Source organism: Lipotes vexillifer, unplaced genomic scaffold (assembly GCF_000442215.2).
Source record: "Lipotes vexillifer unplaced genomic scaffold, Lipotes_vexillifer_v1.1 scaffold1116, whole genome shotgun sequence".
Classification (NCBI taxonomy): domain Eukaryota; kingdom Metazoa; phylum Chordata; class Mammalia; order Artiodactyla; family Lipotidae; genus Lipotes; species Lipotes vexillifer.
In genome coordinates, this window is record NW_006797545.1 from 398,000 (window position 1) to 418,755 (window position 20,756).

Consider the following 20,756-nt stretch of genomic DNA (forward strand, 5'->3'; position numbering starts at 1 on the left):
CTGGGCTGCCTCACTAACACCGCCCACCGCTGATTAGCCCCACCCCCGGAGGTGCCGCCTACGCACGCTCACTTCCGCTATCCCAGGCGTCTGATCGTCTCGCGAGAACTGGAAGAGCCTATGTGACCTGGGCTAAGCGGAAGTTGGGTCTCTTTTTCGTGGCGCTTCGGAGGCGGTCGGGTGCTTCAGAATGAAGGTGGGAACTGGTGGCGCGTGTTGCGCTAGGTTTGAGTAACGTGGATCTAGCTCCAGAATACGGCGCTGCGCTCCAGAATCCTGGCTCTGGATGGAGAAGGGCCTGAGGCAGGAGAAGGATCGCTCTTTTGGGGCCGGAGCTCCTTGGGAGAGCGGATGGCGAGCGATTGCAGCTGGAGCTGCGCCGGGCGGGGAGCGCCATGGTGGCGTCCTGCCCCCCAGCCGGGATAGAGGCGGCCCTGCTGCCCGGTTGGCGGCAAGTAGGTCGGGCTTCTTGCTCCGAGAGGGTGAACGGCTGCGCAGCGCCCTTCGCCCCGGCGTCATTCCGCGAGGCTTGAAAGATGTGTCCTACTTTTTTAGTGCAGTGTGTCTTGCGCGGTTTTATGTACACACATGCTTTAGTGAGTAGTGTCAAATTTTCTGTTAGTTGTGTGTGGGTGACGGGAAAGGCATTTTGCAGTGGAATAACCTTTGTACTGGTTCTGCGATTTTCATGAAGTTCTTTGCCCCCCGTTTAATTTTTAGCTGAACATCTCTTTCCCGGCCACTGGCTGCCAGAAACTCATTGAAGTGGATGATGAACGAAAACTTCGAACCTTTTATGAGAAGCGTATGGCCACAGAAGTTGCTGCTGACGCTCTGGGTGAAGAATGGAAGGTAAAAGTGGCCTGCCGGACCGCCGAATTGAATTGTTAGAATATTTAAGAGAGAGATGGTAAACGCTGTTGCTAATTGGTAAATGTAATGGGGTTCAAACTCGGGTTCTGTCTTCTGACCTTGGGTTTAGTTACTTCCAGATGTCACTTTATAACGTGGAGCTATCACCTGGCAGGGTTATGTTCATGAAAAATATATAGTTCTTGCTCTGCAAGCTAATGGTCTCCACTTTTTTTTGAAAAGTGCCAAGAAGGGTTGTTTTTGATTTATTTGTGGTTCATTGATGCTTTGTTCCTTAACATAGCCTTTCTCCCCCAAGAGCTGTTAACTCTGGTAAAGCATCGGCTAGAAGTAACTTGATTGAAAGGACTTTGCTAATTGAACTTGGGAAATTAGAAGTATAGACAAAATTTAGTGACCAGAGAAAGCTATTAAGTTTCAGATTGGTCTTAATGAAGTGTACTTGTTGGAGGCCACAGTCTTTTGTTCCGTATGTGTCGTTGTGTTCTCTTCCAGGGTTATGTGGTCCGAATCAGTGGTGGGAACGACAAACAGGGTTTCCCCATGAAGCAGGGTGTCTTGACCCATGGCCGAGTCCGCCTGCTACTGAGTAAGGGGCATTCCTGTTACAGACCAAGGAGGACTGGAGAAAGAAAGCGCAAATCTGTACGGGGCTGCATTGTGGATGCCAATCTGAGCGTTCTCAATTTGGTCATTGTAAAAAAAGGTGAGATTTTTTTATTCTTGAGTTAATTTTTGTCCACACTGATTTAAAGCTGATTGTCGATTGATTGATTTGCAGTTATCCACAGTTTTGACCAGTGGACTTGTTTTAGTTTAGCAATGCTTGAACAATTTAGGGTTCTTGTTTGTAAGGAGGTTGTTGAATTAAAACGTCTGTTCATTTTTCTCTTTCAGGGGAGAAGGATATTCCTGGACTCACTGATACTACTGTGCCTCGTCGCCTGGGGCCCAAAAGAGCTAGCAGGATCCGCAAACTTTTCAATCTCTCTAAAGAAGATGATGTCCGCCAGTATGTTGTGAGAAAGCCCCTAAACAAAGAAGGTATGGGGGATTATGCAGTTTAGGGCTTGCTTAATTTCATTGATTCGTCGTAGCATTTTGTGTGCATGTTAGACCTAGAATCTGAGTTTTTAGGAAGATAGTGGGGGAGAGAGAAGGTCAAGATGTGCAGTTGGTATGAATCCTTATTATATCCAGTGCCCTATATAGTGCGATAGACTTTTTCTTGGAAATTTGCCTTTGGGTCACTGATGTATAAGTTCATTCAGAGATAACTTAATGAGACATTTTAAGATCGTTGCTTTGGGGTTAGGGAGTTGAAAGAATGACAGAAAACTCTGGGGTTGTTATTGAATGTGCTCTCACGACCCCCCCGCCCAAACTTGCTTTCTTTCCATATCAGTGGTTTTAATTTTTTTGTTTACCAAAGAAATACATGCTTTCATCCACTTAAGTTGCTTTAACTTCTGGCCTTCGTTTACTTCAACTGGAATGTGGATAGCAGTAGAGTTGTGAGAATTAGAAGTTGGAAAGAAACTATTCAAAATACCAGGGAACAAGTGTTTGGGGTTTTTGGGGTTTTCGTATGTATATATTTATTTAGGTGTAGTTGATTTACTGTGTTGTGTTAATTTTGCAGTACAGCAAAGTGATTTAGTTATATGTACGTACATTCTTTTTCATATTTTCCATTATGGTTTATCACAGGATATTGAATATAATTCCCTGTGCTGTGCAGTAGGACGTTGTCTGTTCATTCTATGTATAATAATTTACATCTGAATTCCAAACTCCCAAATCCATCCATCCCCCTTGGCAACCACAAGTCTGTTCTCTGTGAGTCTGTTTTGTAAAGTTATTTGTGTCATATTTTAGATTTCACATGTAAGTGATATCATATGGTATTTGTCTTACTGTAACTTCATTTAGTATGATAATCTCTAGGTCCATCCACGTTGCTGCAAATGGCATTATGTCTTTTTTGTAGCTGAGTAGTATTCCATTGTATATGCCTACCACATCTTCTTTATCCCTTCATCTGTCGGTGGACATTGAGGTTGTTTCCCTGTCTTGGCTATTGTGAATAGTGCTGCTATGAACATAGGGGTGGCGTGTATCTTTATGAATTATAGTTTTGTCTGGATATATGCCCAGGAGTGGGAGTGCTGGATCATATGGGAACTCAATTTTTAGTTTTTTCAGGAACCTTGGTGTTTCATATTTTAAGAAGGTGTATTGTTTATTAGGCAATATAACCCATCAGTAGTGAGGTCTGCAGCAGCAAGGCTCAGTAATGATAGTTCTGTAGTAAATTGTATGAATATTTATAATAAGTGGAATAAATAGCATGTTAGTTCTGGCTTGGGTTTTCCTGACAGATGTGAAAAATTTTGCTTGGGTTTTGGTTTTCAGGACTGGGGGCTTAAATAAGCTAATACCTGGTATTTGGTAAGTGCTCATTGGTCACTCATACGAAATATTTGGACACCTACTGTGTGCCGGGTATGACTTTCAATGAAGTAACTGGCAAATATATGGTAGTTCCCTGCAGTTGCATCCCTGGAAATATCATTAGTGTACTAAAGTGCCACTTAACAGAGATAGTTCTTTTTTTCTTTATAATTCCAAAGGGTTTTATTTTAGCAGAACCTGAGCAACTGAGCATTTAGTATTTATCTGAAGCGTTTATTGCTCCCAGAAGGTGTCCACAAACTAAAATCACTGCATCTGCAAAGACTCCTGTTCTGAAGCAAATCTGTAATCCAGAGGATTTTGGATTATAAATCAGGCTAAATGAAGATATTCTCAGGAATTCCCTGGTGGCCCAGTGGTTAGGACTCTGCTTTCACTGTGGTGGCCCAGGTTCAATCCTGGTTGGGGAACTAAGATCCCGCAAGCCGGGCAGCACCACCAAACAAACAAATTGATTCATTTGTTCGTTCATTCATTCATTCATTCTAATGTTAAGTTTCACTCCAAGAGCATGGTGGGATGCAGTTAATGCTTTACTTAGTTTTCATGACAAGTTAAATACGCAGTTAATACTGTTTTAAAATAATGCTCATATGTCTTAACGGTACAGAGCTATAATATCCTCCCAAGACAATATAATTGTGGAAGGGAAATCAAAGTGAACAGAAAAAAGTATGGGGTATGACTTCCAGCTGTTCAGCAAAGTAACCTATTACTATGCTGAATTTACGTATGATCTTGAACTTGACATACAAGCTATTGGTATAGGAAAACACTGGTCCCTAGTAAACTGTCTCATACAAATAAGTTTTCATAGGAACTACTGAGTTTGAATCTGTTTCTAATGCTTTAAAAATGTAAATGTGGGTCCTATTGAACAAGGGTATTATTGAGGTGATTGAGTCATTATCTAAATTTTTAGGTAAGAAACCTAGGACCAAAGCACCCAAGATTCAGCGTCTTGTTACTCCACGTGTTCTGCAACACAAACGTCGGCGAATTGCTCTGAAGAAACAGCGCACTAAGAAAAATAAGGAAGAGGCTGCAGAATATGCTAAACTTTTGGCCAAGAGAATGAAGGTAAGTCCTCTGTGTGTGTTGGGGGGCTGGCTTTGGATTTGCATTTTTAATCCAGATAAGCTTTAACTGTGCTTTTTTTTTTTGGTTTTGTTTAGGAGGCCAAAGAAAAACGCCAGGAACAGATTGCCAAGAGACGGAGGCTGTCCTCTCTGAGAGCTTCTACTTCTAAGTCTGAGTCCAGTCAAAAATGAGATGTTCTTAGAGTAACAAATAAATAAGATCAGACATCACATCTCCTTTATTGACTTTTAATTGATGATAAAAGTAAACGAAGGTCGAGAAACTTATAGAAGAGGAGGTACTGTATAATCTTGTGGTAGAGAAAAGTCTGCAAGAGATACCTGAAAGTGATAATCCTTCAGATTCAGACACTGAGACTGAACTGGGATAGTGGAAGAGATGGCCAGCACAGAGTTTCTTTGGTGGGTGGCTCAGGAAAGGACTCCTAGCATATTCATCGGCTTTTTAGCAAGGTATTGAACAGTATAGGGGAAATAAATGACGAGGACTATTAATCTTTGATATACTTTATTTTGAGGAATACAGTTTTTCTTAAAGATCTATACATGATACATGAAAAGTGCCCTTGTGAAGATGGACATTTGTCATATGTAAAAAGGATAACTTGTTAAAAGCATAGTTAATGGATACCATTTTAAAATAGTTGACAAAGCTTTTAAAACCAGTGCAAATTTAATGCATTAACAGAAAACTTTTCAACTCTACTTGTTTTTATTATATTTCACTGCAAAGGAGTTGACTGTACCTCTTTTTAGAAACACTCTTGCATCAGTGAAGGATGCACAGAGAAAGTATACTTTTGGCTGCAACATGCAGCTTGTGGGGTGTGGGATCTTAGTTCCCTGACCAAGGATTGAACCCAGGCCCTTGGCAGTGAGAGTGTGGAGTCCTAACCACTGGACTGCCAGCAAAGTCCCAAAAGTATACTTTTTCTAATGTACTATGTCTGGTTTCTATAGTAATTGCAGTTAGCACCTTCATTCATACCATTATATAGACTAGAAGGGTCTTAAAAGAAGGCACATTAGGCTTTAAAAGGTGCTCCTTTGCCAGAATATATTAACCACAGGTGAGTAAAATTTTCAAGCGGCTGTAACATGTAGAGACTGAAGAAGTGCTTCAGTTAAAGTGTGCATAAGAATCACCTGGGGATCTGGCTATACAGTAGATTAGGATTTGGTAGTTGGGGCCCCACAGTCATTAATAAGTTCCCAGGTTAGGCCAGTAATGCCAGCCCTGAAGCAAGATTGATAGAGGAGATCCCCGTCGCTTTTTTTTTTTTCCTTTAAATTGGAGTACAGTTGATTTACAATGTTGTGTTATTCTGCTGAACAGCACCCATAGCTCTTAATGTAATATTAAAAAGTTACAAAAGTCTTAAAGTCTTAATTGGCAATTGACAAAGTTAGAAGTTAAATTTACAGCATTTAAAAAAAGATACCCAGTACCAGAAGGACTGACACTACAGTTGAATCCTAGAGGGTAACAGGCCAAAAGGCAGGTCTGGTGTAAGCCCAGAATTCTAGCTAGTATAGCTGGTTGATCCTAATGCATAAAACATGAGAACCACCCTGCTTTCTTATTTTAAGGAGTACAGTCACTGAGGTGGATAGGTAAGGTGGGCCTAGACGATACTAGCTTATGAAATCTGGCAGATTTAAGAGTTTAACATTGCAAAGACATTGAATCCTATATTACTAGTGTATACCAAAAATGAAAAGGGCAACAGTTGAATATCCCAAAGGTATGTCAGACTTGTTTATGATTGTTAACTCATTAACTGTGCAGGTTGCTATAATCAGTCTATGAAATGCAGTTAATACCAAATCTAAAACCAGTGTAAGGTTATGCTAAACAATCTGCCATAATTTGGAAGATCGCTTTCAGAAGTTAATCAGGATTTAAGTCTCATAAAGTCATTCTAGATATTTCTAAATCTATAGATAATGATTTGAAATCTGTTCTTTTTGGTCTGTTTTTGCTATAAATTTTTACTGCCCTTTCTGTGGTTGGTGCAAGAAAGGGCCTTTAAGCAATTTTAATACAAATCAGTCTCAATTTCTGAATGACAGCCACAGGCTAAGCTTTCCAATATATAATGGTGAAGTTATTTAGATTAATATTAAAAAGCTATTAGAAGTTTTATAATTTGATACAATATAGCAAAATATTCTTAAATGTGTAAGGAGATCTTTATCACAGGGTTGTTCTAGTGGGAAGTGCTTTGGTAATTTAGTTCAAGTTATTGAGAACTACAGAGGAGTGGAAAAACAATACTGAAGATCACAAAAGCTTGAATTACTGTACACACTTCAGGAGCCTTAAAAATGTAAGACAAGCACAGCAAACTTGAGTTTTCATTTTATTCAACCTTGATTTTTTTATATGCAAAGTAATTCCAAACTATCTGTTGGGGCAATAAGTGTTAAGTATTAAAACTAGTACCAGGTCTTAAGTTGCAAAAATATATTCTCTGAGACAGTGCAAAAGATCCATTTTTAAGGCAGTGAGTTTCTGACAAGTTCTTTCACTTACCACTTTCACAATAAATTGAAACTAGGATTCTACATAGGTCTTATTAACCCTGAAATGTTGGAAGATTGGTATAGTAATTTTTAAAAGATTATGGCAGGTAGAAAGGAGATGTGGGCTGTTAACTATACCATTTGGAAATAATTACCAACTGATTTAGTCATCTGCATAATTACTGTAAAAGCAAGCAAACACAATCATTGGCTTTTCAAACCATGCATGCAGAGAGAGAAGGCAAATTTACTGTTCCTAAGGGATGTGTTAACGAAAGGCATGATAAATGTCAGAGTGAGGCATGTGAGGCCATGATTTTCTTAAACCCACTGGCAACAAGTTTAATAAGCTTTAACGTTTTAAGACGATTGATTCAGCCTAAAAAACTATTTACAAATGCACAAATAGTAAGTGTACAAATCTAAATTTTATACAAGAATAAAATTCTTCGTGCAGTGCAAGTTATCCCACAGGTTTTTAAAAGTGACCAATAGCAACAATTTATGTGCCTGAACAATTTCAGGCCCAAAGACATACACAAGAATTTTAATTTTGTAAATTATGAAGCTGATTAATTTCATTTAAACTATCTGGCTCATTTATTCCAATTTTAAAGCTGTTGCAAATTAACATGATACTGGGAAGAGGATAAAAGGAAGTAACTGGATATTCAAGATACAATCCATTAAGGGAGCTATACATAACATGAAGGGTAAAAATATATATTAATTTTAAAGTCAAAGGCAAGGCAGTTATCAGACTTTCAGGTAATTTTGAGATTAATGACTACATACGAATTTAGTAGTAGTCATTTATTTAATAGTTGGAGACCCCCTTTCAGAAAACTTAATTGCTACATGCAATCTAAGAATTTTAATAAATATAATATGGCTGAGTAGATACACAGCCACACGTATATACACAATACACAAATAGTTGCTCTTATAATTGAGATTTCGTTTGTTTCGGAGTTAGGCAAGTTTACATTAATTTGCCATTCCCCAAACTCAATAGCTTCAGATACAGACAAAATGCCAAGAATGAATATGGTTTCTCATTATCGAACTGCTACAAATACTGAGAAATGCAAAACCAATTTTCAGCAGATAAAAACAGTTCAGAAATTGTAAATCTTCAACATCAGTAAACCCTAGGGCATTTTCGTGGCATTTTTACCTTCTGAGATGATTCAGTATGAATTACATTTCATTATCTGTTGTCCCAAGAATAACTTCGTTTCAGTTTTCACCAATTCGTAATTTGAAACAAACCTTGAATGTCTCCAGATTGAATCTATTTCTCCAGTTCTGTGTCCAAAATCTAGTGAATCTTATTTAAATGAGAGGTGCTCCAAAACACTTCCTGCACCACTCCACACTGATACTTGGTGGAGCGTCAATTTTCTGCAACTTTTCAAGAATGTCTGTAGATAAACTATTGTATGCAAGTCCATACTCATTGTCAAAAGCCTCTGAAAGATATTTTCAAAAGTATAGTTGGTATTTCTTTATAATAAATAAATAATAAAAGCTACGCATTTAAAAATGGTAGTCAAATCTTTTTTGTGTGTGTGTGTGCGGTACGCGGGCCTCTCACTGTCGTGGCCTCTCCCGTTGCGGAGCACAGGCTCTGGACGCGCAGGCACAGTGGCCATGGCTCACGGGCCCAGCCGCTCCGTGGCAAGCGGGATCTTCCCGGACCGGGGCAAGAACCCGTGTCCCCTGCATCGGCAGGCGGACTCTCAACCACTGCGCCACCAGGGAAGCCCTAAATCATTTTTATATACATATTTAAACTGCATATTAAAGGCAGAAATTTAAAGGAGTATCTGCCCACACCAATTAGAATTTTAAAAGTTTCTTTAGGAAATAAGACTTAAACCCCCTTTAAAGAATCCCCAGTTGACGAACTTACCAATATCAATATTCTCTCTTCCAAGAGATACTAATGATAAGAAGAGGATTTCTCTGTATAAACTCCTATAAAACAAATATTTTTTTAAATTAATGGTCAAAGAGCATAAAAATACCCTATGAAGGTTTTTTAAAATGGTGAAAAAACACGACATTGTAAATCAACTATAGTTGAAAAAAAAAAAAAGATTAGGTTCTGTAGTTAACAGTAATGTATCCATCCACGTCAGTGTTCTGGTTTTGACATTACACTACACTTATGAGATGTCACCTTTGGGAGAAGCTGGGTAAAGGGTCCACGGAACTCTCTGTACTATCTTTGCAATTTCTTGCAAACTTATGTTTCAAATTAAAAAGTTAAAAGTTAATGGGCATAAAGCTTCACATTCGAAATAACTAAGAATGGCTTATTTTAACTTTATTGTAATTATTTAACAATATAATAGGTAACTTTTAATTCTAATTTCTAATTCAGATTTACAAAAGCAGACTTTTGCCACATGACAAAGTAAGAGATGAATTTCTAAGTAAGTTAGGGGTCTAAAACCCTTGGACACAAACAGTATGAAAGATGGTGTGGTCTCTACTACTTAACCCAACAGTAAAGGATAAATCACCTTTATTTGATTAGCGAACATAAAAATGTTACAAATGAAACCTTAAAAATGAGATTCGTGACTCATTTGTTAAAAAAAGGGGAAACTTATGAACTGATTTGAGTATTTACAGAAAAAAAAATTAGAGAGTAATGCTGATTCTGATGATGCTCCATGCAGCTTTCTTTAGAAGTTTCAGAAGCCATAGTATGTCATTTCTAATATTCCTTCCCTGTCCTTCAACTACAGATACTTGCAAGTGGCTGCTCTTTAGCCTGTGAAAGAGATCATCTCTACCTCAACTGTTGAGATTATAGAAGGATCTATCCATTTTCATTATGAATTCTTGTCCTGTCATTTCTGAGACTATCTTCAAAGATGCCATGACTAGAAACTTGAAGAGCACCTGGAAACACTGTTTATGTTTGATAGAAGGTATTATGTCTCTCTTTCTGAAGCTTCCACCACAAAATTCACTTATGCTGAGACTGGGATGAGTACTGATCCAAGCGTGTTAGCAGACAATAAATAGTAAGAGGATCAGGATAGCTTCATACCGTTTGTAATTCATTGCTTCCATCATCTTCCTAAATTGTTTCTACTCCTAAACCCATATTTTTTCTTTACATCTCACAAGATAAGATGCGTGACAGGACCTGAACGAGCAGTACATGTGTATGACATCAATGTTAACAAATATATAGGTTTCCAATGAATAGTAGTAATGTTTTCACAAAGACTCAGTACGTTTTAGACATAAATGAATTACCTCCTAAAATTTAATCTATTTCCCAGATATTTTTATTATGTTTGTGATCAAGTATGAATGCATTTGGGTAGCACTTTTTAAGACAATCAGATGTTCTACAATGAGTATGTGTTTCTTTTACAACTAGAGATAGTTTTAAAAATCATTTTTAAAATACCATGAAATTATTTCGAATGGTATCAAGTACCAAATACTGATTACCTTTGTCTTTTCATGTCTCCCTTCATTTGTTGTGAAAGCAGGTTGATGGGCTTAAGAACATCATTATGTTGAATACTCTGCCTGATGGTTTCTACTAAAGCGCTTGTTGCTTGTTGTTCCTCTGACAGGAGAGACAGTTTCTTTTCAGAATCTAATAATAAGAACACAGTAAAAGAATACATTTAGTCACTCTAATTATTAAAGAAGTTTTTTTTCAGATTTGTATCATTTTTTATTCAACACCACCTCCCCATCACAAGTAAAATTATGTAGTAATGTGACCAGCTAAAAAATATTTTTCTTGCTTTCTTCAGATAGGAGAGGCCTTGTCCCTTTGCCCTTTTCCTGAACTAAGGGCTTCCTGCTTGAGGCTGGAATGTGATATCTTGTATGCCAGCAGCCATCCTGTGACCATGAATCTTTCCTGATGGAAAAGCAGACAAAGCATAAGGAGCCTGGGTCTCTGATGACAGAGGAGTTGCCTACCAGTCCTGGAGTATCTAATTCATAAATTCTTCGTGTGAGAGAATAATCTTTACCTGTTTAAGATTCTGTTGTTTTCTATTAAATACAGTAGCGTATAATCCTAATTGATACAAGGGTAATTCTAGAATTATTAAGAACAAATATTTATACAGATTTCATATATTACAAAAGTGCTTCAGTGGTATACTTGAATCACAGTACCATTAAAAATCAACAATGTGAGCTTGGCCCAGAAAAAGGGAAAACTTTAATACTGTAGGTAATCCCAGCAGCCATACAATTTTATTACACCCACATTAGTTGAGATGGAACTATGTATCCAAAAGTTCCCCAGTCAGCCTCATTTTAAGTGTCTGTCATAAAACAAGTTACTGTAATTTTCATACAATCCAGCCCCTTAATAAAGGCAACTAGGAATATTTCATTTGTGTTCAAATCATAGAAACAGCAAAGTTCTCTGTTACAATACAAGAGGAAATACTGGCTGCTATGGGTTTTGATCCTAGTTTTTCTACATGCTAAATAGATTTGATTTTCATGTTATGTTGTGATTTTAGAGCATAACCCAAATATAATATGCAACTTCACTATTGCTCCTTAATTCACAGAGTTGGGCAACCATCACCAATTTTAGAACATTTTTATCTCCTCCAAAAGAAATCTACCTATTAGCAGTCACTCTATCTTCCCAACCCCTCAGCCCTAGGCAACCACTAATCTTTGTCTTTACAGATTTGCCTATTCTGATTGTTTGATATAAATGGAATCATACTTTCTGTTCTCTTTTGTGGCTGCTGCTTCTATAATATTTTAAAATTCATTCATTTTGTAATATGTATCAGTATTCACTAGTTTTTATTGCCGAATAATATTCCATTGGATGGATATACCATACTTTATCCATTCATCAGTTAAAATGAACATTTAGGTTGTTTTCATTATTTGGACATTAAGAAAAATGCTGCTAAAAACAGTGTACAAGTTTTTATGTGGATGTATGTCTTCATTTCTCTTGGGTGTATACCGAAGAGTGCAACTGCTGTGTCATATGGTAACTGTTTACCATTTTGAGGAACGGTGAAACTATTTACACCAAAGCAGCTGCACTATTTTTATACCAATTAGCAGTGAACCAGGAAGAGATCCAACTTTATTTTTTCTGCATGTTGTTCCAGTTGTCCAGCACTACTTGTTGAAAAGACTATTCTTTACCCACTGAATGGTCCTTGGCACTCTTGTTGAAAGGCATTTAACTGTACATGTGAGGGTTTATTTCTGGAAACTCAACTTTATTCCATTGACCTATATGTCTATCCTATGCCAGTTTTCTACTTTCTTGATTACTGTAGCTTTGTAGTAAGTTTTCAAATTCAGAAGTATGAGTCCTACAACTTTGTTCTTCTTTTTCAAGACTGTTTTGGCTATTCTAGGTGCCTTGAAAATCCATATGAATTTTAGGATAAGCTTGTCAATTTCTATAAAAAAGCCACCTGGAATTTTGATATAGATTGTACTGAATCTATAGATCAATTTGGGAGTACTGCCATCTTAACAATATTAACTTTTCTGGCCCATGAACTTTCTTTCCATTTACTTAGGTGGTCTTTACTTTCTTTCAACAATAATTTTAGTTTTCAGAGTATAATAAGTTTTGTACTTATTTTATCAAATTTATTCCTAAGAATTTTATTCTTTTTAATGCTATTATAAATGGAATTATTTTAATTTTTGGATTATTCATTGAAAGTATATAGAAATACAGTTGATTTCTATGTATTGATCTTATATCCTGCAACTCTGCTGAGCTTATTTAATAAGTTCCGTATGTTTTGTGTGTGTGTGTGTGTGTGTGTGTGTGTGTGTGTGTGTGTGTATTCCTTAGGATTTTCTAATTTAGGATTTTCTATATGTAACATGACATAATCTGCAAGTAGAGATAGTTTTACTTTTTCCTTTCCATCTTGGATGCCTTTTATTTTCCTGTCTAATTGTTCTAGCAAGAACCTCCAGTACAGTGTTGAAAAGAAATAATGAAAACAGACATCTTTGTCTTGTTCCTGTACTTGGGGGAAGTATTCAGTCTTTTACCATTAAATGATATCAACTGTGGGTTTTCAGAGGCTCATAATTAGGTTGAGGAGGTTCCTTTCTATTCCTAGCTTGGTTTTTTTTTTTTTTTTTTTTTGTTGTTGTTGTTGTTGCTTTGGGTCTTAGTTGCAGCACTCAGGATCTTCCCTGTGGCATGCGGGATCTTTTGTTGTGGAGCGCAGGCTCCACTGCTGCAGTGCATGGACTCTCTAGTGGCGCGTGGGCTGTAGAGCGCACCAGCTCAGTAGTTGTGGCGAGCAGACCTAGTTGCTCTGCAGCATGTGGGATCTTAGTTCCCCAACCAAGGATCGAACCCTTGTCCCCTGCATTGGAAGGCGGATTCTTAACCACTGGACCACCAGGGAAGTCCCTTGTTGAGTGTTTTTAACAAAGGGCAATAGATTTTATCCAGTGCTTTAGCTGTGCCTATTCAGACGATCATATGGATCTTGTTCCTTTATTTTATTGATATGATATATATTAATTGATTTTCAAACCAACACGGCATGCCTGGCGTAAACAGCACTCTGTCATGGTGTACAATTGCTTTTCTAAATTGCTGGATTTGGTTGGCTAGTATTTTGTTGAGGATCCTTAGGTCCATATTTGTAAGTGATACAGATTTTTAGTTTTGTTTTCTTATGATGTCTTTGGTTTTTGTATCAGGGTAATGCTGGCCTTCTCACCCAAATTTCCGCTCTTTCCAAGAGTGCTTTCAGGCTTGAACTTCTCCACAGTCTGTCCCAAATAAAATCATTTCCTTTGGGGAGAATTTCAGAGCGCTCTCTTCTTATGGCCTGTCTCTCAGCCGCTGCTCTGGAGCTGGGGCTGGGAACAGTGGTCCTTCTCTTGGAATGATTCTCCTGCTTTGTGAATGGGGTACTGGAGGGATGCAGTTGCCTCTGATGTTTTAGCTTGCCTCTCCTGGCATAAAACCTCTCCCTTATGAGCAAGACGCTGTGAGAACAATCAGAGACCCAGTATTCGAGGGCTGCTGAAGCTGGCAGTGCATGGGGGCTGAGTGGAGGAAGTGAGCCTCCCTGTCTCCTGGAACTGAATAGAGCTGGGAGGAGAACTGCTGGCAACCTGTCTTTCCCAGGGAGATGCTGTAGCCCTTGACTGGGGGCTGGTGGGGGGCAGCAAGTTGTAGCTCAAATGCCACAGAAACTCACCGTTCTTACTGAAATTTAATATATTTTCTTTTTTAAAAAATTTATTTATTTATTTATTTTTAGCTGAGTTGGGTCTTCGTTGCTGCACATGGGCTTTCTCTAGTTGCAGCGAGTGGGGGCTACTCTTTGTTGCGGTGCACGGGCTTCTCATTGCGGTGGCTTCTCTTGTTGCAGAGCATGGGCTCTAGGCATGCGGGCTTCAGTATTTGTGGCACGTGGGCTCTAGAGTGCAGGCTCCGTAGTTGTGGCAAACGGGCTTAGTTGCTCTGCGGCATGTGGGATCTTCCCGGACCAGGGATCAAACCCATGTCGCCTGCACTGGCAGGCGGATTCTCAACCACTGTGCCACCAGGGAAGACCAATATATTTTCTTGCATAAATATTTCTTCATTTGCTCGACAGCTGTAGACACTTTTTTTAAATAACTTTCACCAATTATGGTTGTTTCGCTGGGAAATGGGGACTTCATAGCTCCCCATACTGCTTTTCCAAAAGTCACCACTTAATTCTATTTTTATCTTTTAATGTTATTTATATACCAATTCTTTGTTTAAAGTAGCCAATCAACTAAAGAAACAAGGCTATTCTTGAGAGTTCTAAATTTTATTCTCACCACAAATTATAGGACATTTAAAAACACTTATCTATTTCAAGATATGCAGGAAAACAACTAAAGAAGTGGCAGTTATAATTCTATTATTTTCCAGCATAAATTTCAAAGTTACTCTGCTTCTGCTTAAAAAGCATTCAAATATCAGAACTGGGAAAACAACAACAAAAATAGCTTATAATATATTTAGCCATAATTTTGTGATTGGCATATTTCAAGGGAAAATGTCAGATTCTTTTATTCTAGCATAAGTAAAAAAAACTGCTAAGTAGTGAAAGATTGTAGCAAAAATACAAAATAAAGAGTGGGGGCTTCCCTGGTGGCACAGTGGTTGCAAATCAGCCTGCCAATGCAGGGGACACGGGTTTGAGCCCTGGTCCAGGAAGATCCTATATGTGCGGAGCAACTAAGCCCGTGCACCACAACTACTGAGCCTGCGCTCCAGAGCCCATGAGCCACAACTACTGAGCCTGCATGCTGCAACTACTGAAGCCCACACACATAGAGCCTGTGCTCCACACCAAGAGAAGCCACTGCAATGAGAAACCGGTGCACCGCAACGAAGAGTAGCCAATGCAGCCAAAAAAAAAACAAAAACAAAAACAAAAAAAACCCAGAGTGAACTTTTCCATTCTTCTTCTGAGCAGGTACTGTTAACAGCTTGGGACATACACGGTTTTAGACCTTTTTCTATGCATATATTAAAAACACAAATATTTTTGGTTTCGTTTTTCTACAAAAAAGAGAGAAGATCACATACTGTTCTGCAACTTGCCATTTTTTTCACTTAATATATAACGAAAATCCATCCTTTCGGGGACCTATATACAAATGACTCATTCTTTTTCTTGGTTGCCAACATCTCATAGTGTGGATTTATCACAATTCTCTTGTTAGGTTTTTGCTTAAGTTTTTCATTATTATAAATAATCTTACAGTATGCATCACTGTACCAACAGCTTTGTACACTGTATACCTATAGAACAGAGCATTTTAATGTTTCTTCCATGAACTGCCTATTGATACCATTTACTCACTTACCTACTGGGTTGTCTGTGGTTTCTTACTGACGCATAAGGCTTCTGAATACTGGATAACCCTTTAAACCCCTTGTAAAAATACGTTCTAAATACAAAAACTAAAAGTAAGGCCAGGGGATTCCCTGGTGGCACAGTGGTTGGGAGTCTGCCTGCCAACACGGGACACGGGGTCGAGCCCTGGTTTGGGAGGATCCCACAGGCCGCACAGTGACTGGGCCCATGCACCACAACTACTGAGCCTGCGCTCTGGAGCCCGCGAGCCACAGCTGCTAAGGCCCACAATGCCTGGTGCCTGTGCTCTGCAACGGGGGAGGCCGTCACAGTGAGAGGCTCATGTGCCACGGTGAGGAGTGGCCCCTGCTTGCCGTAACTAGGGAGAAGCCCGTGTGCAGCGGTGAAGACTCAGTGCAGCCAAAAATAAATAAATAAAATTTATAAAAAATAAAGCCAGAATCTTTGAGACTAGTACCCATATAACTGAAATTATGATCTATACCAACACATCCACTATAGAGAATTTACTCTCCAAGTACCTAACCAAATTAGTATTTGACAGATAAACTACAAGAATCACAAAAAAAAACTCCTGATAAATGGGTCAGTACAACAACAAAAAAATTTGAACTAAAATGGAAAAAATCTTGAGGAGATACTAAAAATGAATAAAAGATTTAAAAATAAAGCAAAATAATTTCTGTCATCTCCTTAATTCTATTTTTTTCCCCCAGTAGTCCATTTTTCTTTATTGCTACAGTATTCTACTGTGTGGATGGACTGTACCATAATTTGCTTATGTATTCACCTGTGGATGGGTATTTGGGTTGTTTCTAGTTTGAGTGTTTTATGTCTTTAATTCTATTTTACTTACTAAAATTCCTCCATGAGACATACAGAGGTTCTCCTGGTTCCTGATGAAGGTTGATATTATCCCATAACAGCTGAATATACACGAGTTTGCTATCCTGGGACAGAGATGACAGAGGAAGCTAAAAAAGATCAGTAGAAAGTATTAGTACCCCAAGCATAATAATAATTACCAGTGGACCTAGCAAAGCTTGATTATATAAAACAGATGAGTTCTTTCAAAATTCTGGACCTAAAATTCTGAGAAAATTTTAAAATTTTTATTTATATCTGATTACAAATGTTATTATTTTCTGAGGTGCATGTTTCTCATTCTGACTTTCAAAGACTGAATAACAACTTGGTAACTGGCACAGCAGCCACAAGAAAGATTAATTTAACCTCCATCAAAACAAATTTTAAGGTAAGAGAAAGTGCAATGGTTTCTACTATCTTGTTGTACTGACTACTACTTAAAATAAATGAGTCAAAATAGAATTTTATACTACTCTAAAAGTTTGTTGTGCCCCTGATGTATGTTTGGGGTTGGGGGTATCTCTCAATATTCAGTATCATAAAATGAAGGAGTTCTAGGAGCTCACTGTCTCCCGGAGTCAGGGATGCCAGCTCAAGCAAAGCAGGAGTTTCAGAGTCAGAGAGCCAGACTGTGGTCTTGGCCCCCCTCCACTTATGAGGTACGTGACCTAGCAAAAATAACTTCCATAATTTTTAGTTGTATCATCTGAAAAATGTGGCTAATATGAGTCCTTTAAAATAAAGTTGTGAGAATTTCTGCTGGGAATATTATATTTCAGAATAAAAACTACCTTTTCTAGCTACCCTTGCAACTAGAAATGACCCTGTAACTAAGTTTAGGCCAAACACACACATATGAAAAGATTATGTGCAACTCTAGAAGCTGTCCCTAGAGAAAGAAGACATACTCTTCTCCATCCATTTTTCTTCTAACTGCTGGCTGGAATGTGGATGTGACAGCTTGTAAGTGGAGTCAGCTATCCTAGACCAGGTATAAAACTTGGAAATGGAGGTCACACTGCTGAGCAAAAACATAGAAGGCGCTCAGGTCTCTAACACTATACCATCCCTGGACCACCTATCTAAAATTTTAAGTGAGACAGAAATAACCTATGACTTAAGCCACTATTGTTGTATACTTCCTGCTACCTTAAAGTTAAGCCTCATCCTAATCAACACCAATGTAGTATAAGTACTGAAGTTGGTTCCCTACCTGTACACCTCCGTTACAATGTTCAGATGTGAGGATAAGTCCTGGTAAGTTACTAGGAAGGTCCAAACGTCTGAAATACCAAACGAGGTTCCAGAAAATGATTGGATGTTGATTGATGAAAGAGGACGTGTGAATCACCTGATCGCCTTCATTTTCTAGCAAAGATTCAAGTTCTTTACGAAGCACTAGAGGACTCAAGTAGGGCACAGAAACAGGGGGAGGATTGGGTCTTTTTCCTAAAGGATCCTTAAAAACATAGAAATACAAAAAGAAATGAATATGATCTATTTTATTATGTTTCAGAGTATGTCTCAATGAGATTATACTTCTTTATCCTTTCAAAGTCAATTATTTCAGGGCCATTACTACATGTAGTAGAACACCCTAAAGAAAACATAAAGATTAAGAAGTACTTAATCATAAATACCGTTAAGTTAAATGATTACAAATGAAAATTATTAATCAAAATAATAGACCCTATTTTAAACATGAGTTTTTCTCTATCACATTAACAGCAATGGCCTATGTAGGTTTGACTTTTTCCTTTTCAATTTTTTATAAGAAATACTTGCCTTTCTGATGTTTTATAATGGTGATACCAAAAAATATGTGACTTTATCTTCCGCTTGAAACTCTAAACAGATGATGCAATTTTTTGTGTTAATACTTTTTTTAATTTTTTTGCGGTACGCAGGTCTCTCACTGTTGTGGCCTCTCCCGTCACGGAGCACAGGCTCCGGACGCGCAGGCTCAGCGACCATGGCTCACGGGCCCAGCCGCTCTGCGGCATGTGGGATCCTCCCGGACCGGGGCACGAACGCACGTCCCCCGCATTGGCAGGCGAACTCTCAACCACTGCGCCACCAGGGAAGCCCAGTACTTTTTTAAAATAATGAATGAATGAATGAATTTATTTATTTATTTTGGCTGTGTTGGGTCTTCATTGCTGCACATGAGCTTTCTCTACTTGCAGCACGTGGGGGCTACTCTTCATTGTGGTGTGTGGGCTTCTCATTGTGGTGGCTTCTCTTGTTGTGGAGCACAGGCGCTAGGCACGCAGGCTTCAGTAGTTGTGGCATGCGGGCTCTAGAGCACAGGCTCAGTAGTTGTGGCGCATGGGCTTAGTTGCTCTGTGACATGTGGGATCTTCTGGGACCAGGGATTGAACCCATGTTCCCTGCATTGGCAGGCGGATTCTTAACCACGGCGCCACCAGGTAAGTCCCTGTGTTAATATTTCTTGACTCTTTTTAAAACTATATCTAACTTGTTTTTACATTTGATTGCAACAAAAACTAAAGAGCAACTTTATAAATCAAATGAAATAATGAATTAAAAAAACCCCAACCTAGACTTTGTAAGTTGTGCATATTATAGTCAGAATAAAATGTTTATGACCAGTATTATTAAGTACCCATAGTGCCCAGATTGAGGTCTCCAAATACTGTTTTCCTGTAAAAAGAACCAGGTTTCTTAAAGAAATGGCTGATTCTAGGTCTGGAGAAGGAAATAAATAACACAGTATGAAACATCTTGCAATATAAGAAAGCAAGGAAGCTTTAAAAAAAATTATAGAAAGGCTACCAGAGTTGTGTCAAAAGGATTAAGGCACCAACTTGTAGAGGCTTCTAGCTGACCAAAAAAGGGATAATATAAGCATCAATAAGGATAACAATAGCAATGGATATACACATAAATGTTTAAACCAATGAGTTCATAATAATACCCTATCGCCGCAGATAATGGATCACCTTGGAGAATGCTAGGAACCCAACTTGTTACTTTGAAAATTGATAAATAAAAGGAAAAAAGATCAAATATTTATTTTGCCTTTCCATCATAAATTGCATCTTTGGAAAGCCATACAAAAGCCATGGGGTTAGTTTCTCTTTACAGATATATTTCATATAATAAAGAAGATGACAGAATTAGACTATCATCATTTTATAGCTCCAAATGGACAACTTGATCTAGGCATTGAGGCGTTAATAGCTGCTAACATCACAAAGATAGTTCGTGTCTCCTATTGGAGGGACATACCACTACCCATGAAGCGCTCTTATAAAAATAAACAAATGGGGCTTCCCTGGCGGTGCAGTGGTTGAGAGTCTGCCTGCCGATGCAGGGGACACGAGTTCGTGCCCCGGTCCGGGAAGACCCCACATGCCGCAGAGCAGCTGGGCCCATGAGCCATGGCCGCTGAGCCTGCGCGTCCGGAGCCTGTGCTCCGCAACGGGAGAGGCCACAACAGTGAGAGGCCTGGCGTATCGCCAAAAAAAACCCCCAAAAAACAAAAAAACACACACACACACATACAAAATAAACAAATGAAAAAAAGAACAAAAAAACCCTGAATCTGATCAAGCTTCTAGCTGTAATTACCAATTTATAGGGTTGTAATCAACAAATAAATTGCAATAAATTACAAGGGAAAAAAAGAGTCTACAGATTTAAAAAGACTAATAAAACCAGATTAACCAATTATGAAGCATGGACCTTATTTGATCCTGATTCCTCAAACTACAAAACACACAACTTGACATTTCTGAGACCATTAGAAATTTGAACAAACCTGCTGTACAGCGCAGGGAGCTCCACTTCACTTTGCTGTACAGTAGAAACTAACACAACATCGTAAAGCAACTACACTTCAATTGAAAAAAAGAAATTTGAACAAAGATTGAATAACTTGGTATTATTTGTTATTTTTTGGGTCTGATAAGGACATTGTATTTTTAAGAGTCCTTATCTTTTAGAGATAAATACTGAAATATTTACAAATGGGGAATATATGATGTTTGAAATCTGCTTCAAA

General features: G+C 38.4%; 2 protein-coding genes across 2 annotated transcripts in view; one reads left to right on the top strand and one right to left on the bottom strand.

Moving 5' to 3' along the window:
• The first annotated feature begins 151 nt into the window (after positions 1-151).
• Positions 152-4,665, top strand: RPS6 (ribosomal protein S6). Its single transcript, XM_007469667.1, has 6 exons — positions 152-196; positions 721-852; positions 1,369-1,579; positions 1,771-1,917; positions 4,271-4,428; positions 4,524-4,665. The coding sequence occupies exons 1-6, from the start codon at positions 191-193 to the stop codon at positions 4,617-4,619; spliced, it is 750 nt and encodes a 249-aa protein (XP_007469729.1). The 5' UTR covers positions 152-190; the 3' UTR covers positions 4,620-4,665.
• A 3,644-nt stretch (positions 4,666-8,309) lies between these two features.
• DENND4C (DENN domain containing 4C) overlaps positions 8,310-20,756 on the bottom strand; it is a 93,599-nt gene continuing 81,152 nt past the window's right edge. The window contains exons 27-31 of the mRNA XM_007469668.1: positions 17,943-18,188; positions 16,719-16,836; positions 10,455-10,605; positions 8,890-8,954; positions 8,310-8,446 (exon numbers count right to left, since the gene is read on the bottom strand). Of these exons, the coding sequence (XP_007469730.1) occupies positions 8,310-8,446; positions 8,890-8,954; positions 10,455-10,605; positions 16,719-16,836; positions 17,943-18,188 (717 nt within the window). The remainder of the gene's footprint in view (positions 8,447-8,889; positions 8,955-10,454; positions 10,606-16,718; positions 16,837-17,942; positions 18,189-20,756) is intronic.